This window comes from Pelodiscus sinensis, chromosome 14 (genome assembly GCF_052426305.1).
Source record: "Pelodiscus sinensis isolate ZL-2025 chromosome 14, ASM5242630v1, whole genome shotgun sequence".
Classification (NCBI taxonomy): domain Eukaryota; kingdom Metazoa; phylum Chordata; order Testudines; family Trionychidae; genus Pelodiscus; species Pelodiscus sinensis.
Window position 1 is genome coordinate 33,152,651 of NC_143065.1, and position 23,554 is coordinate 33,176,204.

General features: G+C 43.8%; 1 protein-coding gene across 2 annotated transcripts in view; it reads left to right on the top strand.

Moving 5' to 3' along the window:
* Positions 1-23,554, top strand: part of SV2B (synaptic vesicle glycoprotein 2B) — a 141,225-nt gene that overhangs the window by 106,776 nt on the left and 10,895 nt on the right. For both annotated transcript variants that reach the window (XM_006110835.5, XM_006110836.5), the window contains exons 4-11: positions 1,405-1,556; positions 3,856-3,989; positions 6,786-6,875; positions 10,213-10,323; positions 11,298-11,386; positions 12,347-12,511; positions 21,929-22,062; positions 23,221-23,421. In XM_006110835.5, the coding sequence (XP_006110897.3) occupies positions 1,405-1,556; positions 3,856-3,989; positions 6,786-6,875; positions 10,213-10,323; positions 11,298-11,386; positions 12,347-12,511; positions 21,929-22,062; positions 23,221-23,421 (1,076 nt within the window). The remainder of the gene's footprint in view (positions 1-1,404; positions 1,557-3,855; positions 3,990-6,785; positions 6,876-10,212; positions 10,324-11,297; positions 11,387-12,346; positions 12,512-21,928; positions 22,063-23,220; positions 23,422-23,554) is intronic.

The window sequence follows — 23,554 nt, forward strand, 5'->3', positions numbered from 1 at the left end:
TCCAGAAAATCATCTGCTTTTCCGGAAAAACTTGCCAGCTGTCTACACTGGCCGCTTGAATTTCCGGAAAAGCACTGATGATCTCATGTAAAATCATCAGTGCTTTTCCAGAAAAACTATGCTGCTCCCATTCGGGCAAAAGTCTTTTTCCGAAAGACTTTTGCGCAAAAGGACCAGTGTAGACAGCATAGTACTGTTTTCTGCAAAAAAGCCCCGATCGTGAAAAAGGCGATCAGGGCTTTTTTGCAGAAAACCGCGTCTAGATTGGCCATGGACGCTTTTCCACAAAAAGTGCTTTTGTGGAAAAGCATCCTGCCAATCTAGATGTGCTTTTCCGAAAATGCTTTTAACAGAAAACTTTTCCGTTAAAAGCATTTTTGGAAATTCATGCCAGTGTAGACGTAGCCAGCCTGATTGGACATCTCCAAATGGAGGTGCCCCAAATTATTTTGAAAACATTGGCCCATTTTAAAATGGTTAATTCCACAATGTTTTGTGGAACTTCAGAACCCTTTCAAAAAGTTCTCAACATACCAGTGCTAACTAGCACTTTCTATCCCTGAGTTGTGAGGCTGCTGAGCTACTATGTTGAGGTGGCACAGGAAATGGGGAAGAAGAATAGCAGCATGGATAGACTGTATCAAACCTGGCTTGAGTCACTAGCATCCAAAGGCTATTATTGCATGGTGGCTTGCTGCCCCGGTGAAATGGGTTTGCACTCTCGTGTGCAGTTCTCCAGTTTCTTCGGGCACTAATGTTCACAACACAAAAGCTCTGCTGAGCACATATATGTCCCCCCCCCCCCAGGCCAGGTTAATTCCCTTTGTTAAAAATTGAAAGTAAAACCAGCTTTCTGCTTGTGACAAGCTTCCTGTCTGTTCAAGAACAACCTTGTATGGGGAGTTTGATATTCTTCTCTTATGGCTCCTTGAGGTAGAGAGTCCATGAGAATCACTTAAGAATTCCAATGAGTTCCTGAAAGAAAAGCTATCCTCCTGCTGCATGGCTATAAGGGTGCGTCTACACTGCACCGTAGCTTGAAATAAGATCTGCAATTTGAGCTACACATATTGCATAGCTTATTTTGACTGTATTTCGAAATAGCTTATTTCAAAATTTGAAAGCGCTATTCTGAAACGTCTCTTAATCCTGGTGGAATGAGGTTTACAGGGACGCCGGAATAGCGAGCCTGTTATATTACAAAATAACGGGCTTGCTGTGAAGATGCAGAATAGCTATTTCGGGATACTCCAGTATTCCGAAATAGCATTGCAGTGTAGATTAGCCTGAGTCGAGGGACCTTTACTGTATATGAATGTAAACCTACGAGGCTCCTGATGTACTTCTGACACCTGTTTGGCAAAGTCTTTTTTATTCTTCCCATGTGGTGTTTTCTCTCCTCAGCATTGGGGGATCCCTCCCCATCGTCTTTGCTTATTTCTCTGAATTCCTATCTCGTGAGAAGAGAGGGGAGCACCTAAGCTGGCTGTGCATGTTCTGGATGATTGGCGGCATTTATGCCTCAGCAATGGCTTGGAGCATCATTCCACACTATGGTAATTGCTTTGTGCTTTTATCCAGTTATAGCATTGTAGACACTATTGAGATTAGGGCCCTGTACATACTGATGACAGAAACTGATTGATACTTGGGCAGGATGATGGATGATGTCTCCTTAGTGATAAAAGCCTCAAATATTTACACCGGAGCTTGTAAGTGTTGGCCTTTCTTCATGAACAACCAAACCCAGCACCCCAAATCTGCACATCTCCAAATTTCAGGATAGTTTGGCTCAGCTAACTTCATGGCTTATATCTTTTGTATTTGCATCTGCATCTGTAAAAGTGATCTGTGGATATCCACGGATACAAAGTAGATAGTCATAGATTTGCAGAGTTCCAGATCCAAAATTGGTATCTGCATCTGCATCCATAATTGCAAAAATGAGCCACGGATATCCACATCTGTGGATGCAGATACCCTGTGACTATAAAGCAGATATCTGCAGATTTGCAGGACTCTCCTTGTGGCCATGTGGTCTGCAAAACTGAGCTAAGCAGTTATCAATAAAATGTAATTCTGCTGAATGCTAATATCAGAAGTGGGGGCTAAGCATCACAGTTTTGAGGTCAGCTCATACCACCTTATCTTAGCGGGACACCAGTATATCTGGGGTAATTTTTTTGTGAATTTGTCTCCCTAAAACATAAATTTGCTGGGATCACATCTGATTTCTACTGATTTGTTAGTTAATTTGGTTCCACTCTGTTAGTGTCGAATATGGCAGAGAGAAAGGACTTTGAAATGTATGTTATTGCTATGAGGAACAAAGCCCTGCATGCCACGTGGTTTTCTTGGTAATTCATTTGCATCACCTAAGAAAGCATCAGACTGTCAGTATCTATTGAGAAAGATTAATTCCCCTAGTATACAGTATCGCCAGCTGTTGGCAAAATCCTGTTTCAGAAAAGTAGGGCAGTCCAAAAAGATCATCAACAGACACTCCTATCTATCTATCTATCTATCTATCTATCTATCTATCTATCTATCTATCTATCTATCTATCTATCTATCTATCTATCTATCTATCTATCTATCTATCTATCTTCCTTCTAAAATTGTCCTCAGTATTTAGAAAGCTTCAGGTTTTGGCCAGAAACAGACAATCCTGACTGTTGGAACAGATATATAATCTAGAGCTCAGTAGTGTCAGCCTAAAGCACATGCAATATTTGTTATATATATATATATATATATATATATATAAAATCCAAGCCCTTAAAGGGTAATATTTAAATTTTGCAATGGACTCTCAGTATTGTGTATATCACTTTTTGGAGCATCTGAGCCCCTGCTGTATTTTTTTTCCATTTCAGTATCCCTTTGTTCCATATTGTTTGGAATTCAATTGTATGTGTTTAGCACTGAGATTGATACAGTTATCATTGCTGCAAAAGCTGTAACTTGTTTATTTCAATATTGTGAGAGTCTAAGAGTGTATGTTATAAAGAAACATTTGAAATAAACATCCTCCCTGAGATCTGACTGGGAAGGCAAACAGAGAAAAAGAATTTTGATTCAAGATTTTTTTTGGTCTTTGTTTAAAGTGTGCTTGATCACACCCCCCACAACCTGAAACTGTCATTTGAGTCTTTAAGCATCTGCTCTCAAGACACCCTCATGCCTCTTAATCAGTGATGCATGGGCTGGGCAGAGCATGAGGGAGAGCCCAGAGTGAGCTGTCACCTAAATGCAGTATGAAAAGCTAGGCTCTCCAGTTTGAACCCCAGCTCGACACTGATTTTGTATGTTTTGCAGAAACCATTGTGTTTCTCTGCCTCCCACCTTCCTCCTTGGTAAAGTGGGGACAAACTCTTCCTTTCCATATATATTGTCAGGCTCTCTCACTAGTACTCTGAAAAGAAGTATGTATTAGAAATTCTCTGTAATGTTATGTAAGGAGGCCAGGGAAACATGATAAAGTATATCAGTGGATCCCATGTGACCCTTGCTAGGTTCTCTCTCTCTAGATGCACAGTGCCCTTGGTTTTATTGCATAGCTCACTTCAAGCTGTATTTCTAAACTTAAAGGAAGATTTTTAAAAAAACGAGAGAAACTTAATCATCACCCATTCCATTGTCTGTGCTGAGCAGCAAACCCATAGGCAGTTATCCATCTGGTTGTCAGATGGAATCCACAAAGGAATTCATTAGCAGGCCTAATAAATCTTTCATCAGATGGGAATCTGTCAGCCTATCACCATCTTGCACAGAGCACATACAGTCCAGTTGGTATCTGAGTGAGAAAGCTGACTCGGTGGACGGAATTTTCATTCTGGCTTTTGTTGTTCATAGGCTGGGGTTTCAGCATGGGAACCAAGTACCACTTCCACAGCTGGAGGGTATTTGTAGTCGTCTGTGCCCTGCCCTGTATCGCTTCACTGGTGGCACTTAAATTCATGCCGGAAAGTCCACGTTTTTTGCTGGAGGTAAGATGACGCTTCTGACAACCGTACTCCAATATCAGTTCATGAAGGAGACCTGGTCTTCGTGTGCTTCTGGCTGTCCCTTCACTGCCCTCTCCCCAGGCCCTCTTATTGCACACCCAGATGTCGGCTTGCCAGTCTCTTTTACAACTTAGAGACTCTCTATATGCAGGTACTAATCTCACACATCTATCATATCACTTTTTAATGCTGACATCCACATCGAGCAACAAGCAAAATGTAGATGCTTGGGATACATCAATCCATGAAAGGCTTTCTGTATGTGATTCAAACACAGGCATGTACTCTTTGGGAATGTAAGTAGTAGATCTACACTGGAAGGAGAGTGAAAGGCAAGAAAAGGAGCTGGATAAAATATGTGGGGAGTTGGCTCTTAGACCCAGCAGGGGGAAGTCCCCCACTTACATAGCTAAAAGGACAGTATATAATTATTTATTGTTATTTCCTTGCACGTATTCCACATAGCACATTTCACTTGAAGTTGACATACATGGATTAAGCAGCTGACATACATGAATTAAACCTCACACCTCCTGCCCCTCTCAGGGTATGTCTACACTACAAAGTTAATTCGAACTAACAGATGTTAGTTCGAATTAACTTTCATAGGCGCTACACACGTGAACCACTAGTTCGAACTTAATTTGAACTAGCGGAGTGCTTAATTCGAACTAGGTAAACCTCATTCTACGAGGACTAACACCTAGTTCGAATTAACTAGTTCGAATTAAGGGCTGTGTAGCCACTTAATTCGAATTAGTGGGAGGCTAGCCCTCCCCAGCTTTCCCTGGTGGCCACTCTGGGCACCACCAGGGAAACTCTTCTGCCCCCCTCCCGGCCCCGGAGCCCTTAAAGGGGCACGGGCTGGCTACGGTGCCTGTGCCAGGTGCAAGCCTGCCAGCACCCAGCCAGCAGACCCTGTACCTGGCACGGCTCGAGCCAGCCACCCACTGCCACCCAGCCCTCTGCCTCTTCCCGGGACAAGGCTGGCGGCTCCCGAGAGCATGCCCAGGTCCGCAAGAGGCGGGCGCCTGCCTGGTCTAGTGCAGACATCGTGGACCTCGTCCCCGACCTCCGCACTAGGCACAGGAAAGTGGCCGTCTAGGGCAGGAGAGCTGCCAGCCTGGCCACCCAGGAGCAGGTTTGCATGAAAATCAAGGAGGTCCACTGAGACCCCCGACCCTGAGCCCTGAGCTTAGAACGTACTGGGTCAGACCAAAGGTCCATCTAGCCCAGTAGCCTGTCTGTCAACAGCGGCCAACAGTGGTACCCTGGAGGGGATGGACCGAAGACAATGACCAAGCCATTTGTCTCGTGCCATCCATCTCCAGCCCTCCACAAACAGAGGCCAGGGACATCATTTCTACTCCCTGGCTAATACCACTCCATGGACCCAACCTCCATGACTTTATCTCACTTCTCTTTAAACTCTGTTATAGTTCTAGCTTCACAGCCTCCTGCAGCAAGAAGAACTTTCTGTTGTTAGTTTGAAACCTGCTACCCATTCATTTCATTTGGTGTCCTTTAGTCCTTATATTATGGGAACTAATGAAGAACTTTTCTTTATGCACCCTCTCCACACCACTCCTGCTTTTATAGACCTCTATCATATCCCCCCTCAGTCTCCTCTTTTCTAAGCTGAAAAGCCCCAGTCTCTTTAGCCTCTCTTCATATGGGACCTGTTCCAACCCCCTGATATTTTAGTTGCCCTCCCCTCTCCCACCCTCTCTCTTCCCCTCTCCCACCTCCTTTTCCCAGTCTCCCTGAGTTTTGTTCAATAAAGAGAGTTTCTATTTTTGAACACAAGTGTCCTTTATTTTGTACATCAGGAAGGGGGGCTAGGGAGGGGTAAGTGGAAGGAGGTGAGGGAGGAATGGGGTACGAGCCCCCGATGGGGAGGACTGGGCTGGCTCTGCGGGCTCCTCGGGGTGGAAGCTCTCCTGAAGCCCCTTGATTGACCCCCCCCCTCCAGATGGCAGCCTGCGGCAAGTGCAACCGGGCAGATGGCCGAGTGCTGTGATGTGCCGAGTGTGGGCACTCAGGGCACTCCAAGCCAGGACTGCTTTGCAAGCGGGGAACCCTGAGAACTGTCTGTCCGGGGTGGGGGTTGGGTCCCTTTAAGCACAGCCCTCGGCTAGCCTGAGGCAGCAGCTCCATGCTCTAAGTCCTAATCTGATGCCCTGCCGGCACTGCTTCCGGCCATCTTTAACCTCGGTTCAGGGTCCACTCAGTGTGGACATGCTAATTCGCTATTGCAAAACGCTAATTCGAACTATTTTTTAAGTCTAGATGCGCTAATTCGAATTAGCTTAACAGGGCACATTCCTAAGTTAGTTCGAATTAGTGCTGTAGTGTAGACATACCCTCAGAGAGGTATTACTTATCCCCATTGTATAGATGGAAAAATCGAGGCACATCAACTTGCTGAAGGTTACACAGTAAGCATTAGCAGAGGCGGGAGGAGAACCCTGTCTCCTGATACGTCCTATGCTCAGCCTGGAGACAACACTTTGCCTCACTCCCTTCTTCTAAATAATCATTACAGAGCGCTTCCTTTTCTTCTGCCACAAAACTGTGGCATTGTCCACAAAGATAAACCTTGATGGATTGGCCTTCTGCCCTCTGCTTTTCCCTCCTCAATACACAATGCAGAACGGCCCTGCTCCATTGCACCTGGGCCCCCAGAGCTGGATTTCCTGTGTCATTTTTAAAACCACATGACTGGAGACCATGGTATTTAATGGCTGACTTGAGATGGTCTTCCCTTGGTGTATCCAGATAGGTAAACATGATGAAGCCTGGATGATTCTCAAGCAAGTTCATGATACCAACATGAGGGCCAAAGGGGAGCCGGAGAGGGTGTTTACGGTGAGTATGGTTTTCTTCTGGAAAGCAGTTAGTTACACTGAGGTAAAGGGGTCACTGGTAGGTGGGAATCTTTATAGGCCAGCTCCTGGTTTGGAATCTCCTTTGAAGGGCACCAGACCTCCCTTATTTTTCCCCTGAAGCTTCCAGCTGCTCACACACTCAGAACCTTCCTTACCCATATACAGAATATGCAGCTACATAGGGCACTCAAAAATTTGGGGCAACACTGGGTCTTAATGTCCACCCACCAGCCTCTTCATATCCCTGTTCTGTGGCTCTGCTTCCTCCAGAGAGGATCTAGTTAATTAAAAGTGAAAAAAACCTTCCAGACCCCCATGAAAGAGATAATCAAGTGGTAGTGAAGCCATTTAACAGGCATTTTCCAATCCCTGTCAGTTTCTGAATTTACTGCATTAGTCTACAGGATCTTCTTTAGTTTAAAAATTGTTTTAAAACTATTTCATTAGTGTGTTGCTAAAGATTATAAAATCATATCTCTAAAAAATCATCATCTCCTCCAGCTGCTACAAGGCACGGGGGCACCAGTTTAATAGTACTGCATGTGTACAGTCCTTTAAATCCTAAGGACAGCCTTGTATGTGACCTCCAGGAGCCAGGAGAGAGAATGAGAAAAGATAAGGATTGCACACTGAGGCCTTGTCTACACTAAATGGAATATCTGCTGCCACAATCAAACTTCCAGAGATTGATTTAGTGAGTCTAGTTAGGACTCACTAAATCAAACTCAGAGAGAGCCCCCTCTCCTGCTTTTGCAAGGAGTAAGGGAAGCTGACAGGAGCATTTGCTCCTGTCAGACTCCTGCTGTGGGGATGCCGCCAAGCTTGGCTTCAGGTAAACCGACTCCAGCTACGTATGAACAGTACAGCCAAGCTGCTGGGTTTAGTGTAGACCTGGCCTAAGGTCATACACCAGCCTTGTTTTTCAGTGATCAATCCCATGAAAGTTGGCTGGAGTTATATATGAATGGGGATAAAGCACAGTGGATAGCTCCAATTACACTCAGACCTCTAATTGCTCTGCTCTAGGAGCAAAGTAAACAAGCAGGACATTACTCATGTGGGAAATCCGGATGACTCCTTTCTCCATTGCAGTTTCTAATCAAACTCTGATTAAGCTCCATGTACCTCCTAATGAGCTTCCCAAACCCCATCTGCCTAGTAGCCAGGCTTTAATCTCTTTGATGGAAAGTGAGGTGAATGATTATTAGTTACTGGGCCAATGCTTAGGGTGAAAACATTTGAAATAGGCATAGTCTAACTTAGTGGGTTTAGAGAAGGTGTGTGGTGGAGTTAATCACAAAACTCAGTAAATGTGCAGTAAACAGTCAGTGCATCAGCTGCGGAATGCTCTTTGAATGAGATTGTTATGTATGAGAAGGTTCATATCCTTAAAAGAAAAAGGGAGGGAAGAAAAATCTGGCTGCAAAATTCAGCTTTTTGGTGCAAAAAGCATGATTAACTTGGAAGAGGAGTTATGCAGGAACAGTGTCCATAATGAATGAGACCATCAATAATACAAGAGATTAATTTACTGCACCTCCAAGTGTGATAAGACTCCAGGGTCAGAAAATGGGCTTAATGAGCCTGAGCTATTTCCTGGGCATAAGATATTCAACTAGAAAGAAAGAAAGAAAGAAAGAAAGAAAGAAAGAAAGAAAGTTAGTTAGTTAGTTAGTTAGTTAGTTAGTTAGTTAGTTAGTTAGTTAGTTAGTTAGTTAGTTAGTCTTCTGTAAAACTGGGATGGCCAGATTGGTTATACTGCAGAACTATAAGATGTGGCAAACAGGATGCTGAATGTTTCAAGTGCTCTCCCCTCTACTTCATGCCCCTTCTTCAGCAGCTATCCCCATCTCTTGCCTTTAGTCTACAATGGCAGCCTCAATCCACACCAGCATCTCTCCTATTTGCACTGAGAGAAGCAGGGCACATTCCTATTGTAATTGAAGCAAAATGCAGGACAATGTAGCACTTTAAAGACTAACAAGATGGTTTATTAGATGATGAGCTTTCGTGGGCCAGACCCACTTCCTCAGATCAAATAGTGGAAGAAAATAGTCACAACCATATATACCATATATTTGGTATATATGGTTGTGACTATTTTCTTCCACTATTTGATCTGAGGAAGTGGGTCTGGCCCACGAAAGCTCATCATCTAATAAACCATCTTGTTAGTCTTTAAAGTGCTACATTGTCCTGCATTTTGCTTCAGCTACCCCAGACTAACACGGCTACATTTCTATCACTATCCTATTGTAATGTGAGACTGACCATCTTGGAGGATTTAGAGCACACGGAACCAATGCTGCTTCTGGATTAAAACTGTGTGTTGTCTGTGTCACTCTTGTGTCAAACCTATATGTATTTGCTCCTGTACCTGATGATCCTAAAGGCATCTGCTCCTTTTAGGACTCAGTCTGTCAATCTGCACAACACTTTTGAACATTTACTCCAGCTAATGATGTCCTATTTTCTATGTAGCAAAGTGATTTGAAATATTGTACTTCTGATCTGGAGTTTGGCTGTTGACTCAAGACTTACTGAAACCTCCTGGCACAGGCAGACAATGAGTTCTCCTTGCCTTGTAACATTCCCATGAAGTTGTATTTTGCTAATTGGCCAGTGGGAGCCAGTCAGTCATGCACCAGCTGTTCCTGGGACAATTCCCAGATCTGACATTTAAACAGTTCCAGTCAGGAGAACATAGGCACTCGCTTATCGAGCTGAGTGACTCATTCATACTGAATAAATTATTCAGTGAATTTCACCTTCTTTTTCTTTTTTCACCACAGATTGCAATTTTCTTGAATATGTTCTTTACTCAGAATTATTCACCAAATACTGTCTGTGACTGATTCCTAGGTTATAGCACATTCAAGAGCAGTTATTTACAAGTATACTTACAAGCAAGTTTGTTTAAAACCGTATTAACTTATATGTTGGGGTTTGTTTTTTTTGCAATAATTGTGAGCTCTAATCACCAGGCGAATTCTTAAAGATAAGATCACATAGTGTATGTGTATTAGCTGAATGCATTGAATGTCAGAATTGCATTTTATTATCAACCTATTAAATGAAGGTTTGAAGTTGATTTGAAATATATCAGGGAGAGAGAGAGAGCGAGAGAGAGCGATTCTTTGCCCATGAGAAAAACTCAGTATCCAATGGTAACACATCACAAAAAATAGCAGGTGAAAGTTCTGTGGCAAACATCAGGGAAGTTTGCTGTACTGGAAGCAAAGGAATTGTGCAGAAGAGAGAGAAATAGTTGAATCCATCCAGGCTCAATTGCTGAAACTTTGGTTTGTGTTTTTCAGGTTGCCAACATCAAAACTCCAAAGCAAGTAGACGAATTTATTGAAATCCAGAGCTCAACAGGAACATGGTACCAGCGCTGGTTGGTCAGATTCACAACCACATTCAGACAGGTATGGGGCATGAGGCACAATCAATCCCACAAGAGCTTTTGCCCATTAGGCTTCAAGGCTTCAGTGCCTTAGCTGTGCTGAGATTGATTCATAGTCACAACATCCCTTGGGTTCACTGTGTTGGATGAATGGGCCTGGGCTCTGGTAGCATTTTCTATATCTACCCCCACATCCTCACTTCACATCCTTAGCCCAAGCCACCAACCAGTTCCCGAACTGATTAGCCATATATGGCATATCAGTTAAGTTAAAGAAATCCTCAGGGTGAATCCGCAGCACACGTGTATTTGATTTCCCTTCCACTTCTGCTGCACAAACCTAACACACACACACACACACACACACACACACACACACACACACACACACACACTCTCTCTCTCTCTCTCTCTCTCTCTCTCTCTCTCTCTCTCTCTCTCTCTCTCTCTTTCTCTCTCTGAATTCTGTCTGGTTAATGTTGGTGCTTGCTAAAACTGAGTCTCCAGCAAGCACTTTGGCCACTTTGGCACTTTACACCCTCCTGTTATTCTGCCCATCACAACTGCCAAGAGAAGCTGTAGAGTTAACCTAGATTCTTAGGCTTCAGAAGCAGATGCTCCTGCCACTTGAAGTAAAGAGAAATCTCCTTTATCTGTTTAGCAGGCTAAGTTCTATAGGATACAGGTAAGCAGCTCCAGATCCGTTTAATGGAAAGCAGTGTTACACGTACCTGCTCATTACAGAAACGTTTATCCTGAAGGTTACTGGACCAAGCCTTCATGAACATTGTCCCTTCAGGTCCTCATACGTATCTCTGTAATCTATCCTTGTAAACCCAGTTTGGAACAAATTCTGGATCTGAACAGCCCATCTATCTTTTCCCACATGAGCCCTCTTCACTTTTATTATTAAATTCATGACCTGGTCTTAAATGAATGTTTCAAGGTCTCTGCTAGGATTTCTATGTGATTGATGCCCTTCCTGTGGATTTGTAGGTCTGGGACAACCTCTTGTATTGCTTGACAGCCCAGTACAGGATGAATACACTGATTCTGGCTCTGGTTTGGTTTGCAATGGCCTTTAGGTAAGTCACTTCTCTAACTTTCTCAAGAAACTGTAGCTGTCCGAGAGCTTAATTGTTGCAATCAATGTCCATCTACAGTGAAATGTGCTATCAGCCTTTGTGAGATTAACTGTGTTACAAAAACCAAATTTTGCCCACTTAAACCTATTTTAAAGAGACAGCACCCATGAAAATCTAGGCTGTGATCTGCTAAGCAGCTATGTTTTATTCAATAGTCTGACAGCCCATAACAGAGAGTTTAATATACCTTGAAAAAATCAGGCCTTGGGGAAGAAAGGTTGGTAACTTGGTATTGCATGGCTCAGTAGTCTTATATGGAGCCTTAAATTTCTAGGTCTCTTGTTTGAACCCTGTTTATATTAGTAGTGTTGAAAATAAACTGCTAACCAACTGGCTGTTTCTAGCTTGAATGCTCCTGTGAAGTGAATTTATAATTCTCTTTTAGGAAGAACTGGGAAATGTGTGTCTAACTTTTGCCTTCCACAAGGAGCTATGCTAATGCAACTTGATTGCACTTGTTCCTGAACACAAAAGAACCGTAGGCATGAAAAAATGAATTTGTTAACAACATTGGAACTCAATATATACAGAATATTTGCACTCTATTTACCCGTCTCTTGTTGGCACCAATGATGGCTTCTTTATTGGCAACATCAACTGATAATTCAAGGGCTGAAATTTCCCTAGAGATTGAACTACTTGCTCGTCACTTAGGGCACTTGGTTCCTCTAAAGCAGGTTTCACCATTGGCCATGATGACATTCCTGTGCTGTGGATAAATGGAAGACTCTGTTCTCTAGTCAATCTGATACTTTCCCCAGCATTACATTTACCTGGAAGCATTGACTGAGAACCAAGAAATAGAGCTACTTCTAAGACAGATATTGTGCAGGTCCAGCCCAACACCAAAATATTTGTAAACTTTATCATAAACATGCCCCTTTCCTCTCTTTGTGGCAGTTACTATGGCCTTACTGTCTGGTTCCCTGACATGATCCGATATCTCCAGAATGAGGAATATGAAACCCGTGTCAAAATCTTCAATCGGGAACGTATAGAGCACTTCACCTTCAACTTCACACTGGAAAACCAGATCCATAGGAATGGAGAATATGTCAATGATAAGTAAGTGAATGCAACCTGTATTCTTTTATATCTGAGGCATGAGGGCATAGGGTCAATAAAACATGGCACATAACATTTTGGAGACTTGCCATGGGGCTGCAGCAAAAGTGCCAGCTTGTCGCGCTCTGGCCTCACTGCAGGCCGGATCCAAGTAAGCTGGGGGCTGGCTCTGGTCCATGGGCCATAGGTTCCCCAAGCCCGCTCTAGATCATTATGAGTCTGGGAATGTTGGTGCTCACCAGTTCATGTCTTTCTGAAGTTTTAGAATACAGCCAGTTTTTCAAATTAATTACAGAGGCAAATGCTGCAACTGAATGTGCAAACTGGGTAATTTCCTGGGTAAGTTGCCAAATAAGAATAATAGAATCATAGAATACTAGGACTGGAAGGGACCTCAAGAGGCCATCGAATCCAGTCCCCTGCCTTCATTGCAGGACCCAGTACTGTCTAGACCATCCCTGACAGACATTTATCTAACCTACTCTTAAATATCTCCAGAGATGGAGATTCCACAACCTCCCTAGGCAATTTATTCCAGTGTTTAACCACGCTGACAGTTAGGAACTTTTTCCTAATGTCCAACCTAAACCTCCCTTGCTGCAATTTAAGCCCATTGCTTCTTGTTCTATCCTCAGAGGCAAGGAAGAACAATTTTTCTCCCTCCTCCTTATGACACCCCTTTAGAAACCTGAAAAATGCTATCATATCCCCTCTCAATCTTCTCTTTTCCAAATTAACAAGACCAATTCTTTCAGTCTTCCTTCATAGGTCATGTTTTCTAGACCTTTAATCATTCGTGTTGCTCTTCTCTGGACCCACTCCAATTTCTCCACATCTTTCTTGAAATGTGGTGCCCAGAACTGGACACAATACTCCAACTGAGGCCTAATCAGTGCAGAGTAGAGTGGAAGAATGACTTCTCGTGTCTTGCTCACAACACATCTGTTAATGCATCCTAGAATCATGTTTGCTTTTTTTTCAACAGTGTCACACTGTTGACTCATATCTAGCTTGTGGTCCACTATAACCCCTAGATTCCTTTTTGCCGTACTCCTTCCTAGACAGTCACTTCCCATTCTGTATGTGTAAAACTGCTTGTTCCTTCCTAAGTGGATCACTTTGCATTTGTCCTTATTAAACTTCATCCTGTTTACCTCAGACCATTTCTCCAATTTGTCCAGATCATTTTGAATTATAACCCTATCCTCTAAAGCCGTTGCAACCCCTCCCAGCTTGGTATCATCTGCAAACTAAATAAGCGTACTCTCTATGCCAATATCTAAATCGTTGATGAAGATATTGAACAGAACCAGTCTCAAAACAGACCCCTGCAGAACCCCAGTTGTTATACCTTTCCAGCAGGATTGTGAACCATTAATAACTACTCTCTGAGAATGGTTATCCAGCCAGTAATGCACCCACCTAAGTTGTATTTGCCTAGTTTATTGATAAGAATATCCTGCGAGACCATATAAAATGCCTTATTAAAGTCTAGGTATACCACGTCTACCACTTCTCCCTTATCCACAAGACTTGTTATCCTATCAGAGAAAGCTATCAGATTGGTTTGACATGATTTGTTCTTTACAATTCCGTGCTGGCTGTTCCCTATTATCTTCCAAGTGTTTGCAGATGATTTCCTTAATTACTTGTTCCATTATCTTTCCTGACACAGAAGTTAAACTGACTGATCTGTAGTTTCCTGGGTTGTTCTTGTTTCCCTTTTTATAAATGGGCACTATATTTGCCCTTTTCCAGTCTTCTGGAATGTCTCCTGTCTTCCATGATTTTCCAAAGATGATAGCTAAAGGCTCAGATACTCCTCTATCAGCTCCTTGAATATTCTAGGATGCATTTCATCAGGCCCTGGTGACTTGCATGTTTACTGTTTGCATACACAGTTACCTGATTTAATCCTACAGTTACAATAATTGCATTCAGAAATTAGACATGATTTTGTATTCAAAACTACATATCTAACTTGTTTGAAATCTTGGTTGTTAGGTTGCCATTCCATAGCAGATCAGTCTAGCATTTAGTGGTACTGTGTAATCAGGGCCATTAGTATCACATGTGTTATATGATCCCTTTCCTGTCATGCTGGCAACTTCCTAGGAAATCTAATTGCTCCTGAGGCTGGGGTGGGTCTGAATGAAGTTTTAGGGCCAGGTGGAAAGGAATTATATTTCAATGGTTAACGTTTTATCCTCTAATTTGTGAGACCCAAGTTAAATTCCCTGGTCTGTCATAGACTTCCTGTGTAATCTTGGGTGAGTCACTCAATCTCTCTGTGCCTCAGATCCCTATCAGTATAATGGAAGCCATAGTGCTACCCTATCGCTTAGGACAGTGGTTCTCAACTTGTTTCAGTCCACAGACCACCAGGCCAATCAAAATATTTTCGTGGACCACCGAAAAAGTCACTATGGACCATCAGTGGTCCATGGACCACCAGTTGAGAATCACAGTCTTAGGATGATGTGAAGATAAATCCATTAAAAGACTGTGAAGTGCCCTGGAGGGCCATAGAAGTCCCTCAGATAGATTAGTAATAGAAATGTAGCCGTGTTAGTCTAGTCTCGCTGAAACAAAAAACAGGACTACGTAGCACTTGAAAGACTAACAAGATGGTTTATTAGGTGATGAGCTTTTGTGGGCCAGACCCACTTCCTCAGATCAAATTGTGGAAGAAAATTGGCATGACCATATATACCAAAGGGATACAATCAAAAAAAGTGAACACACACACACACACACACACACACACACACACACAAAGTGTGTTCACTTTTTCTGATTGTATCCCTTTGGTATATATGGTCATGCCAATTTTCTTCCACAATTTGATCTGAGGAAGTAAGTCTGGCCCACGAAAGCTCATCACCTAATAAACCATCTTGTTAGTCTTTCAAGTGCTACATAGTCCTGTCTCGGATAGATTGTGACAGATCTTACTGATGCAGCCTTTAACTGCCATGCGTATAGTATTTGTACCAGCTGAGCCTGTAGTCTGATTTTATGGATATTCCTGGGAAGACATGGCCACAAAGGAAAAGGGATAAGGAAAAAATGAGTCCATGGTCTTCTCTCAATTTGCTAACATCAGGCAGGTAGCAACAAAGGAGTGCATAAGTATTTCTGGCCTGGCAACACACATGTGTGGGTTTGAAACTCATTTTCTATTAATCCTTATGCCAGTGACTGTGACATCTGTTTTCAGCATAGTTGAACATAGTCATTTGGACGTTTGAGAATGGCAAACCCCAAGTTCCCGGTAAAGCTATGTGCAGCTAAATGCAAAATTAAAAGTAAATTATTAATGCAAAGGATATTTGAGTGAGCCATATTTTTGCATTGTTCACCCAGATGGGCATAACCCTCATTCTGTGGGAAACCCAGAGCTGGCCCAAGCTATGGGCTGACCGGGCTACTGCCCGGGGCACCCCATTGTAGGGGGTGCCTCTCAGGGCTGCTGGACCGAGTGGGGGCGGTACCCTGGTGCCTTGGAGGTGGGGCTGCGCATGTGCCGGGCACTCAGGACCCGGAGGCACCACGTACCCAGGGGTGGGGCCGCGCATGATCCGCACTCCTGGGGGCAGTGCCATGCTCCCGGGGCCTGGGGAGCACGAATGGCTCGGGGCAGCCCTGGGGAAACCCCACATGCACACACAACTCTGGAGCACGAAGGGCAGCTTTCTACAGATCATGTATTCTTTCTGCTCTGCTGTCTTTCCACCCAACTCCATTTATCTGCATTTCCAGTCTTAAAGTGGATTTGAGGAATTCCTTTTCCAGAATTCTTCTCCTAATAGTCTGCCATGTCCTCATAATGGGACTTTCTTAATCTGGGACCAGTGCATTTCGAATCAGAGGAGGCCTCTCTTGGGCCTCTTTGGATCTAGATTTTTCTCTTTCCTTAAGACGTACTGACATCTAGTGGTCCTGGGCAAGAAAGAGTTGTTTTATTTTGTAATATACTTTCCACTCTCATTTTTGCAAAGCAAACACCTCTGTGCTCTCTTAAAGCCATTATTTACCATGGCGACCATTCTGTACCAGCACAGTCAATATGAGCTTTGCCATTGACTTCTGAGCTACCTCACAAACTTCTCCCACATCCACCCTTGCCAACTAAAACAAAATATATTGGCCAGATCCTTGTTGATGCTTTGAAGTCAATGTAGCTACGCTGATTTACACCAGTTGAGGACCAGACCCTGTATAACTGACAAGACATGTATTTGTCATTATGGTGATTAGTTTGTATGTGGTCTCTTACTTCTCTATCTTTGGTCTAGTTTTTCTTTTGGGTCTTTCTGGTTTGAAAGCCCTTTGGTGCAGGAACTGTGTCTTGCTCTGCATCTCTACAGCATGGAGAATGTATTGGTCACCACCACAAAATAAACAATAAAATGATGTGTGGGGTGTGTGTGTGTGTGTGTGTGTGTGTGTGTGTGATGTGAAAGGGCAGTGTGCTGCACCCATGTCTCTTCCATGAACACAGACTGCTCTGAGACCTTGCTTCTAAATGCTACTGTGTAGTTTATTTTCAGTGTTTTAATCCCTCCACCATCCATAGCCACACCTTTACATGCTGGATCTTAACTTTCTAACTCCTTCTCCAAGGGGTGAGGTGAGAGGGTGTCTGCTTAAAGGACTCCCTTTGTCAAGCTTTCCTAGCATACTAGTTGGTTGGTTGATAGGTATCTCTCCTTTCACCTCCCCCTCCCCCATTCCCCGTTCCTTTTCTAGACGAACCTAGTATGAACAGTGACCAGGGTACTGGCTCACTTGCTAGCTCAGAGTGCCCCATCACAAGGACCCTGTCCACATGTCTAACTGGAAGTTCACCCCTTGCCTTCTAGCTGTTACTGCATAAATTACTCACATAGTTCCAAATAGATTTAGACTCTCTAAAATCTCAGCTCTACATGTGCCCCCTGCAACACAGGTACCATCTTACAATCACTTTTTATTTTATGCCTAGCAGTTGAAAACTACCTGACATTCCCTATCACTATTGTCCATTGGCAAACATGATTTTAGGTTCCCTCCATCTGTTTCTAATGGAGGTTGACATCCGGGTGGCGTTTTATGGGTGCTCCTTTGTTTATATCCAGTCATCCTGGGTCAGACCACTACTGCAATGGGATCCCAACTTCTGGCTGAGTTACTGCAGTACTCAAATGGTAATTTAAAGACTTCAAGTTACAGAGAATCCACCATTTACACTGGCTTAATCTGGCAAGGTACCAGTGCCCCATATTGCAAAGGAGGGCGAAATCTTCCCTGCTCTGAGTCTCTGCCAGTCTGACCCAAGGAATAATTCCTTCCTGACCTCAGATATGACAATCAGTTAGACCTTGAGCATGTGGGTAAGAGCCAAAAACTAGACACTTGGGAAAGAATTCTCTGTAATAACTCAGAAATCTCCCTATCCAGTGTCCCCCATCACTAGCTCTTAGAGATATTTGCTATTAGGAGTATTAGGGTGTGTCTAGACTACAGGGTTTTGTCGACAAAAGTGGACTTTTGTCGACAAAACTATACCTGCGTCCACACTACCGCTGAGTTCTGTCGACATAACGTCGACAGAACTCAGCAGTTTTGTCGACGCTGGTAAACCTCATTTTACGAGGCATAACGCCTTCTGTCGACAGAGTTTCTGTCAACAGAAGGTGTTATTGCATGTAAACTGTCCTTTGCGTCTACACTACCATGTCGACAAAGCAGCTTGCTTTGTCGACAGAACTCAATGTAGTCTAGACGCTCTTTGTCGACAGAAGTTTTGTCAACAGTATCTGTCGACAAAACTTCTGTCAACAGAAGCCTGTAGTCTAGACGTACCCTTAGATGGGTTACATGCCATTGTAGGCAGTCCCATCATCCATGCCCTCCATACATTTATCAAGCTCAGCCAATTAGGTATTTTGGTCCCATTGTTCCTCTAGGAAGGCTCCAGAACTCACTCCGCTGATGGAGGAATCAAGATAGTGATTGCTCTGGCCTGTTGGAATATATGACCAAACCCTGGGCAGACCCAAGGCTGTATGGTAGCACAAAGAATTCTTTAGCCTGTAATACAGGGCTGGGCAATAAGTGGCTCATGGGCCGGAAGCGGTTCTCCAGAGTTAGCCTGTGGAGGGCTACCAGATGCTTCATTCACCTACGCTTCTACAGTTACCATTTCTCGCCACTCCCATTGGATGGGAATGATGACCCATGACCGACAGGAGCTGCAAGCAACCATACCTGCAGATGAGCAGGTAAATAAAGTGTCCTGTAGCTCGCCAGGGGCTAACCCTGGTGAACCGTGTCCAACTGGCAGTCTGCTCATTGCCCACTCCTACTGTATGCAATACAACAGAGAGTCATTTGGATCTGTCCTTAGAAAGTAAATAGTCTACTAGACCCCAAATACCCCGGCCCACAGTCTTGTTTAATATCAGGGCACAGTCGTTGTATCTGAAGTCTCATTGCAAAATGATTATATTGGATATGGTTGGTGACTCAATGAGAGAGAGAGTGTATGTGTGTGTGTGCATATGCATGTGTGTGCTCACTAAGGGTGTGTCTAGACTACATCTCTCTATCGGCAGAGAGATGTAGATTAGGCACGTCAAAATTGCTAATGAAGCGGGGATTTAAATATCCCGCGCTTCATTAGCATAAAAATGGCCGCTGCTTTTTTTCGGCACGGAGTTTTGTCGGAGAAAAGTGGCAGTCTAGAGGCTGATCTTTCAAAAAATAAAGCCTTTTTAGAAAGATCCCTTATCCATCATCAAATGAGGTTTACAGGATCTTTTGAAAAAGGCTTTATTTTTTGAAAGATCAGCCTTTAGACTGCCGCTTTTCTCTGATAAAGCTCCGTGCTGAAAAAAAGCAGTGGCCATTTTTATGCTAATGAAGCGCAGGATATTTAAATCCCCGCTTCATTAGCAATTTCGACGTGCCTAATCTACATCTCTCTGCCGATAGTCTAGATGTAGTCTAGACACACCCTAAATGTTCTTCCTCTTCCACACTCCCTGCATGTTTTTTTGTCTTTCCAGTGCTGCCTGGCATCTGTACAGGCCATCGCTCTTCAGTGTTTGCGAAAGAAAACAAGCTTCATGTTCCCTCTGCTGTAACCTAGCACATTTCAGCCACAGTTACTGTGTTAGATATTCCCCAATAGCACGGGGGACTTACTTCTGAACTCTTTTATCTCCCCATTGGGGAGCAGCCAGACACGGGATGGATTGCATCAGTGTCTTGGTGAAGGGAGTAGGAGCTTAATTGTGCAAAGGGCAGATGATTCAATAGAGGTGCTGAATGTCCTCAGTACCTCCTGACTTCAGCATCAAGGGCACTTGGCCCCTTGCAGGACTGAGCTGTGGGTAGGGACGTGCCCTAGACATACATCTCTTTGGGGTAAAAGGAGCCATCAGGCATGTTCTTAATGCTTAGCCCACTTGCTGGTTCTTTTCGATTGCAGTAACTCACTCTAAGAGTGCTCAGCCTGTGTTCTAGCACTGCCTGCATCACATCCTCGTATGACTTATGGCTCCATTTTCTCACCAGCTCGTGGCAGTGAGTTAAAACCTGACCGGAGGCCAGGCAGCTGCTTTATAGCTCCTTCAAAGATGGATTTTCAGCCAGCAAACTGCAGGGAGGGGGTCTTGAAAGGCCTTGAAGAGTCAATGCATTGCAGACTATTACTGAGCAAATGCAAATCAGCCTCACTTTTGTTGTAACCTCTGAGACCTTCTTTATGGAACACAGGGCTTGATTAGTCTTCATGTAATTTTTGAACATTCATAATAGTTTGAGGCCTCTGTTGGGAAGCCTGTAGCATTAATTTATCAGAGTAAAACATCAAACTAGGCGCTGTTGCAAATGGTCAATTAAATTAAGTTGCTGGATTTTTGTTCAAAGCCTTTTATTTGGTGCCTGCCCTGCTCTCATTAACTTGGACAAGAATATTCTGACTTATATAGCTCTGTACATCTTCAGAATGCTCCCTGCCTATTCATGAATCAATTTTCACCATACTTCTGTGAGATACTGTGTGTAAGAATATTGTCACCTGTCTAAGAAGTGGGTAGCCCATGTCGGAGCCCTGCAGGCTGACTTCAAATGGGAACAGAAATCTGTGATAAGCCTGGGCATGTTCTTAGTGTTGTTTTATTTACACTACACACAGTAGTCTTTGAACAGAGGAAGTCAACATGCAGGTGAATCCCTCTTTCAAAAATCTTAGCCCGGCACCAATGCCTCATTCCCAAGAAGCCTTTTTCTATCTGAAGAATTGACATTAGTTAGAAAAATTAAGAGAAGGAGAACACATGATTGCTGTTTGCAACAGCTTGCCTGGAAAGAAACTCCATCGCAGCACTGACAACAATGCTGCATTTCTTCAAAAAATGTAGAGCACTGACAGACTAAGGCAATGGTGGGCAATCTGCAGTGCCCATGGACCCCCCTGGTTGCTTCCCTCCCCCATGCACCTCGTATACTGGGGCACCAGAGCCCTGCATGTCCTATACCTCCTGCCTCCATACTACACTTTTGGAGCAGCGGTGAAAAGCTTGATTCATGCTCCATCCCTGGTCCTTCCCCTCCTCCCCCCAGAGCTGGAATGGTCAGCTGTTTGTGTCATTCCATCTCTGGGAGGAGCAGATATGTGCAGGGATCTGGTGCTCCCAGTTCACAAGAGGCATATGGTGGGGGCAGACAGGGATGCCACAGGTGGAACCCCAGTGGGCTGCTACGGCCCATAGAGGTGAAGAAGGGCCACTTGTGTGACTCACCCACTATTTGTGGTTGCCCATCCCTGGGTTAAGGAAAAGAGCTGGGAAAACAATGTCTAACAGCGCCATCTGGTGCTTCCTTCCATAATATTGCAGAAATGGGGCATAGATGTTACCCAAAATCACATAGGCAGTGGCAGAGATGGGACTGGAAATTACGTATTTGTGCCTCCAAGGCCTCAGACGTAGCCCAATAGATCTGATGGCTTCTGATAAAGGATATTTTGATTTACCATTGGCAAGGAGATGGGAGGAAAATGGGGGCAAGAAGCTCATCCCAGGGACAGAGAGAGGGGTTTGCATTGCTGTTGACTGATGCCTTCTCTAGGCGAGGCCACAGCAGTATTGATAGGAGTGGTGTCCACTCTTTCTTGGTTAAAAGGGTGGATTGGTCTGATGTGAGGACTCTGCAAAGCGAAGTAGGTGCAGAGAATCCTAGATGACTGATGTCTACCACCAGAAAAACCCTCTTTCTTGCAGTCACACAATACCTGTCCTTAGGAACCACCACTGTCCCTTTGTGTGACCATATCATTTGTACATTCAGAGGTTATTGGAATGGTCATTGTGTGCTTTGTGCTTACTCACTTCTGCTTGGGGTGGGGATTCTTTTGCTGCCTTTCAGGTTTGAGAAGATGAAATTCAAATATGTGACCTTTGAGGACATGCTGTTTGAGGAGTGCTATTTTGAAGACGTGACATCCAGTGAGACCTTCTTCAAAAACTGCACCATTATCTCTTCTGTCTTCTATAACACTGGTAAGGGGATTCCTGACTTGGTCAGGTCTGATTTGTAAAGAGCAGTTTGTAGTGATGCTATAGAAGCAGGTATGTGGGGCTGTTAGTGATCAGGTACCAAGAAAGGGATCAATTTTGGTGTTAAATGTGACTATGGTGAACTTCTGTAGAGGAGGGCTACATACTGTATTTGCTTTAAAATTTAAGGTGAACTAGGATGTTCCCATCTTTCAAGACCTGAGTTTACTATTCCAGGCATATATATGCCTCAGTTGCAAAAATTGCACTGAGATCAGAATTTTGCCCAAGGTTAAAACAGCTCCCATTTGCAGTGCTAGTTCCATCTCAGTGTTGGCTTCAGGTAGCGCTCACTGAGGGACTTAGAGCCGATCAGACAGCTGCATTCCTTCTTTCTTAATTGCACTGGTTATGGTGTCATTGACCATTGCAGGAGAAACCCAGAAAAAATGAATTCAGACCATGGCAAGTTAAAGTAACAGAGGAACTGGATTTTAAACAGTTTTGGGTTAGTCATTTTTTTCAATCCCTATCCAGCTTCTGATTTGGGATCTCACGCAACTGAGCTAATTTAATTATCTCAATTCATTTAAAAAGAACTTTTCACTTTCCCTTTAACCGAAAATAAGTCACTGGACGATGAAAATCACAGCCTATGGCACCAGCACATGGGCTATTGCTCATTATTGGTCGGAATGCTAAGCAGCTAGTGCTAAAGTATGACTGCTCCAGCATGGGTGTATTAAAAGGATGCTCCTCTTCCCTGTAGTGTGAAAGGTAGGCATAATTCTGGAGCCAGCATTCCCCAGGCACTGGAGGGTAGGTAAATGATAGATCCGCTGCCAGCACCGAAGAAACTAGAGGTGGCTTTATGAGGCAATATAGGTCTATATGCATGCTCTTGTTCCTTACATATCAGCTAATGCAAGGAGATGCACAGGTTTATCCCTGTTCTACAGGTGTCACATACGGTGCCCTTTGGCAGAGTATGTCTGCTTCTGGCTACTCAGGCATGAGGCCTCCAGCTAGTGCCACTTAGGCAGGTTGCACCTTTCCACTCCAGTGAGCCTTAACCTGAACTAAGCCCCGAGAATGTCTCCTTCTTCCCAGCTGCAGTGGCTGCTCCCCTGAGAGTCCAATCTTTGCCTTTTGCCTTCCCAGACCTTTATGAACACAAATTCATCGAGTGCAGGGTTATAAACACCACCTTCCTGGTCCAGAAGGAGGGATGTCACCTGGATTTTGAGCAGGAAAACGACTTTCTGATTTATCTCGTCAGTTTCCTGGGTAGTTTGTCTGTGTTGCCTGGCAATATCATCTCAGCACTGCTCATGGACAAAATAGGAAGAATAAAGATGATTGGTGAGTGAGGATGATGGGCAGGTGACATGTTAATGCTGGGAGCATGGTGACCCCGGGCATAATGAAAGGATATTGTGAATACAAAGGTATCTCTGTTTCTATGCACATGAATGAAAAATGGTCAGGCTGAGAG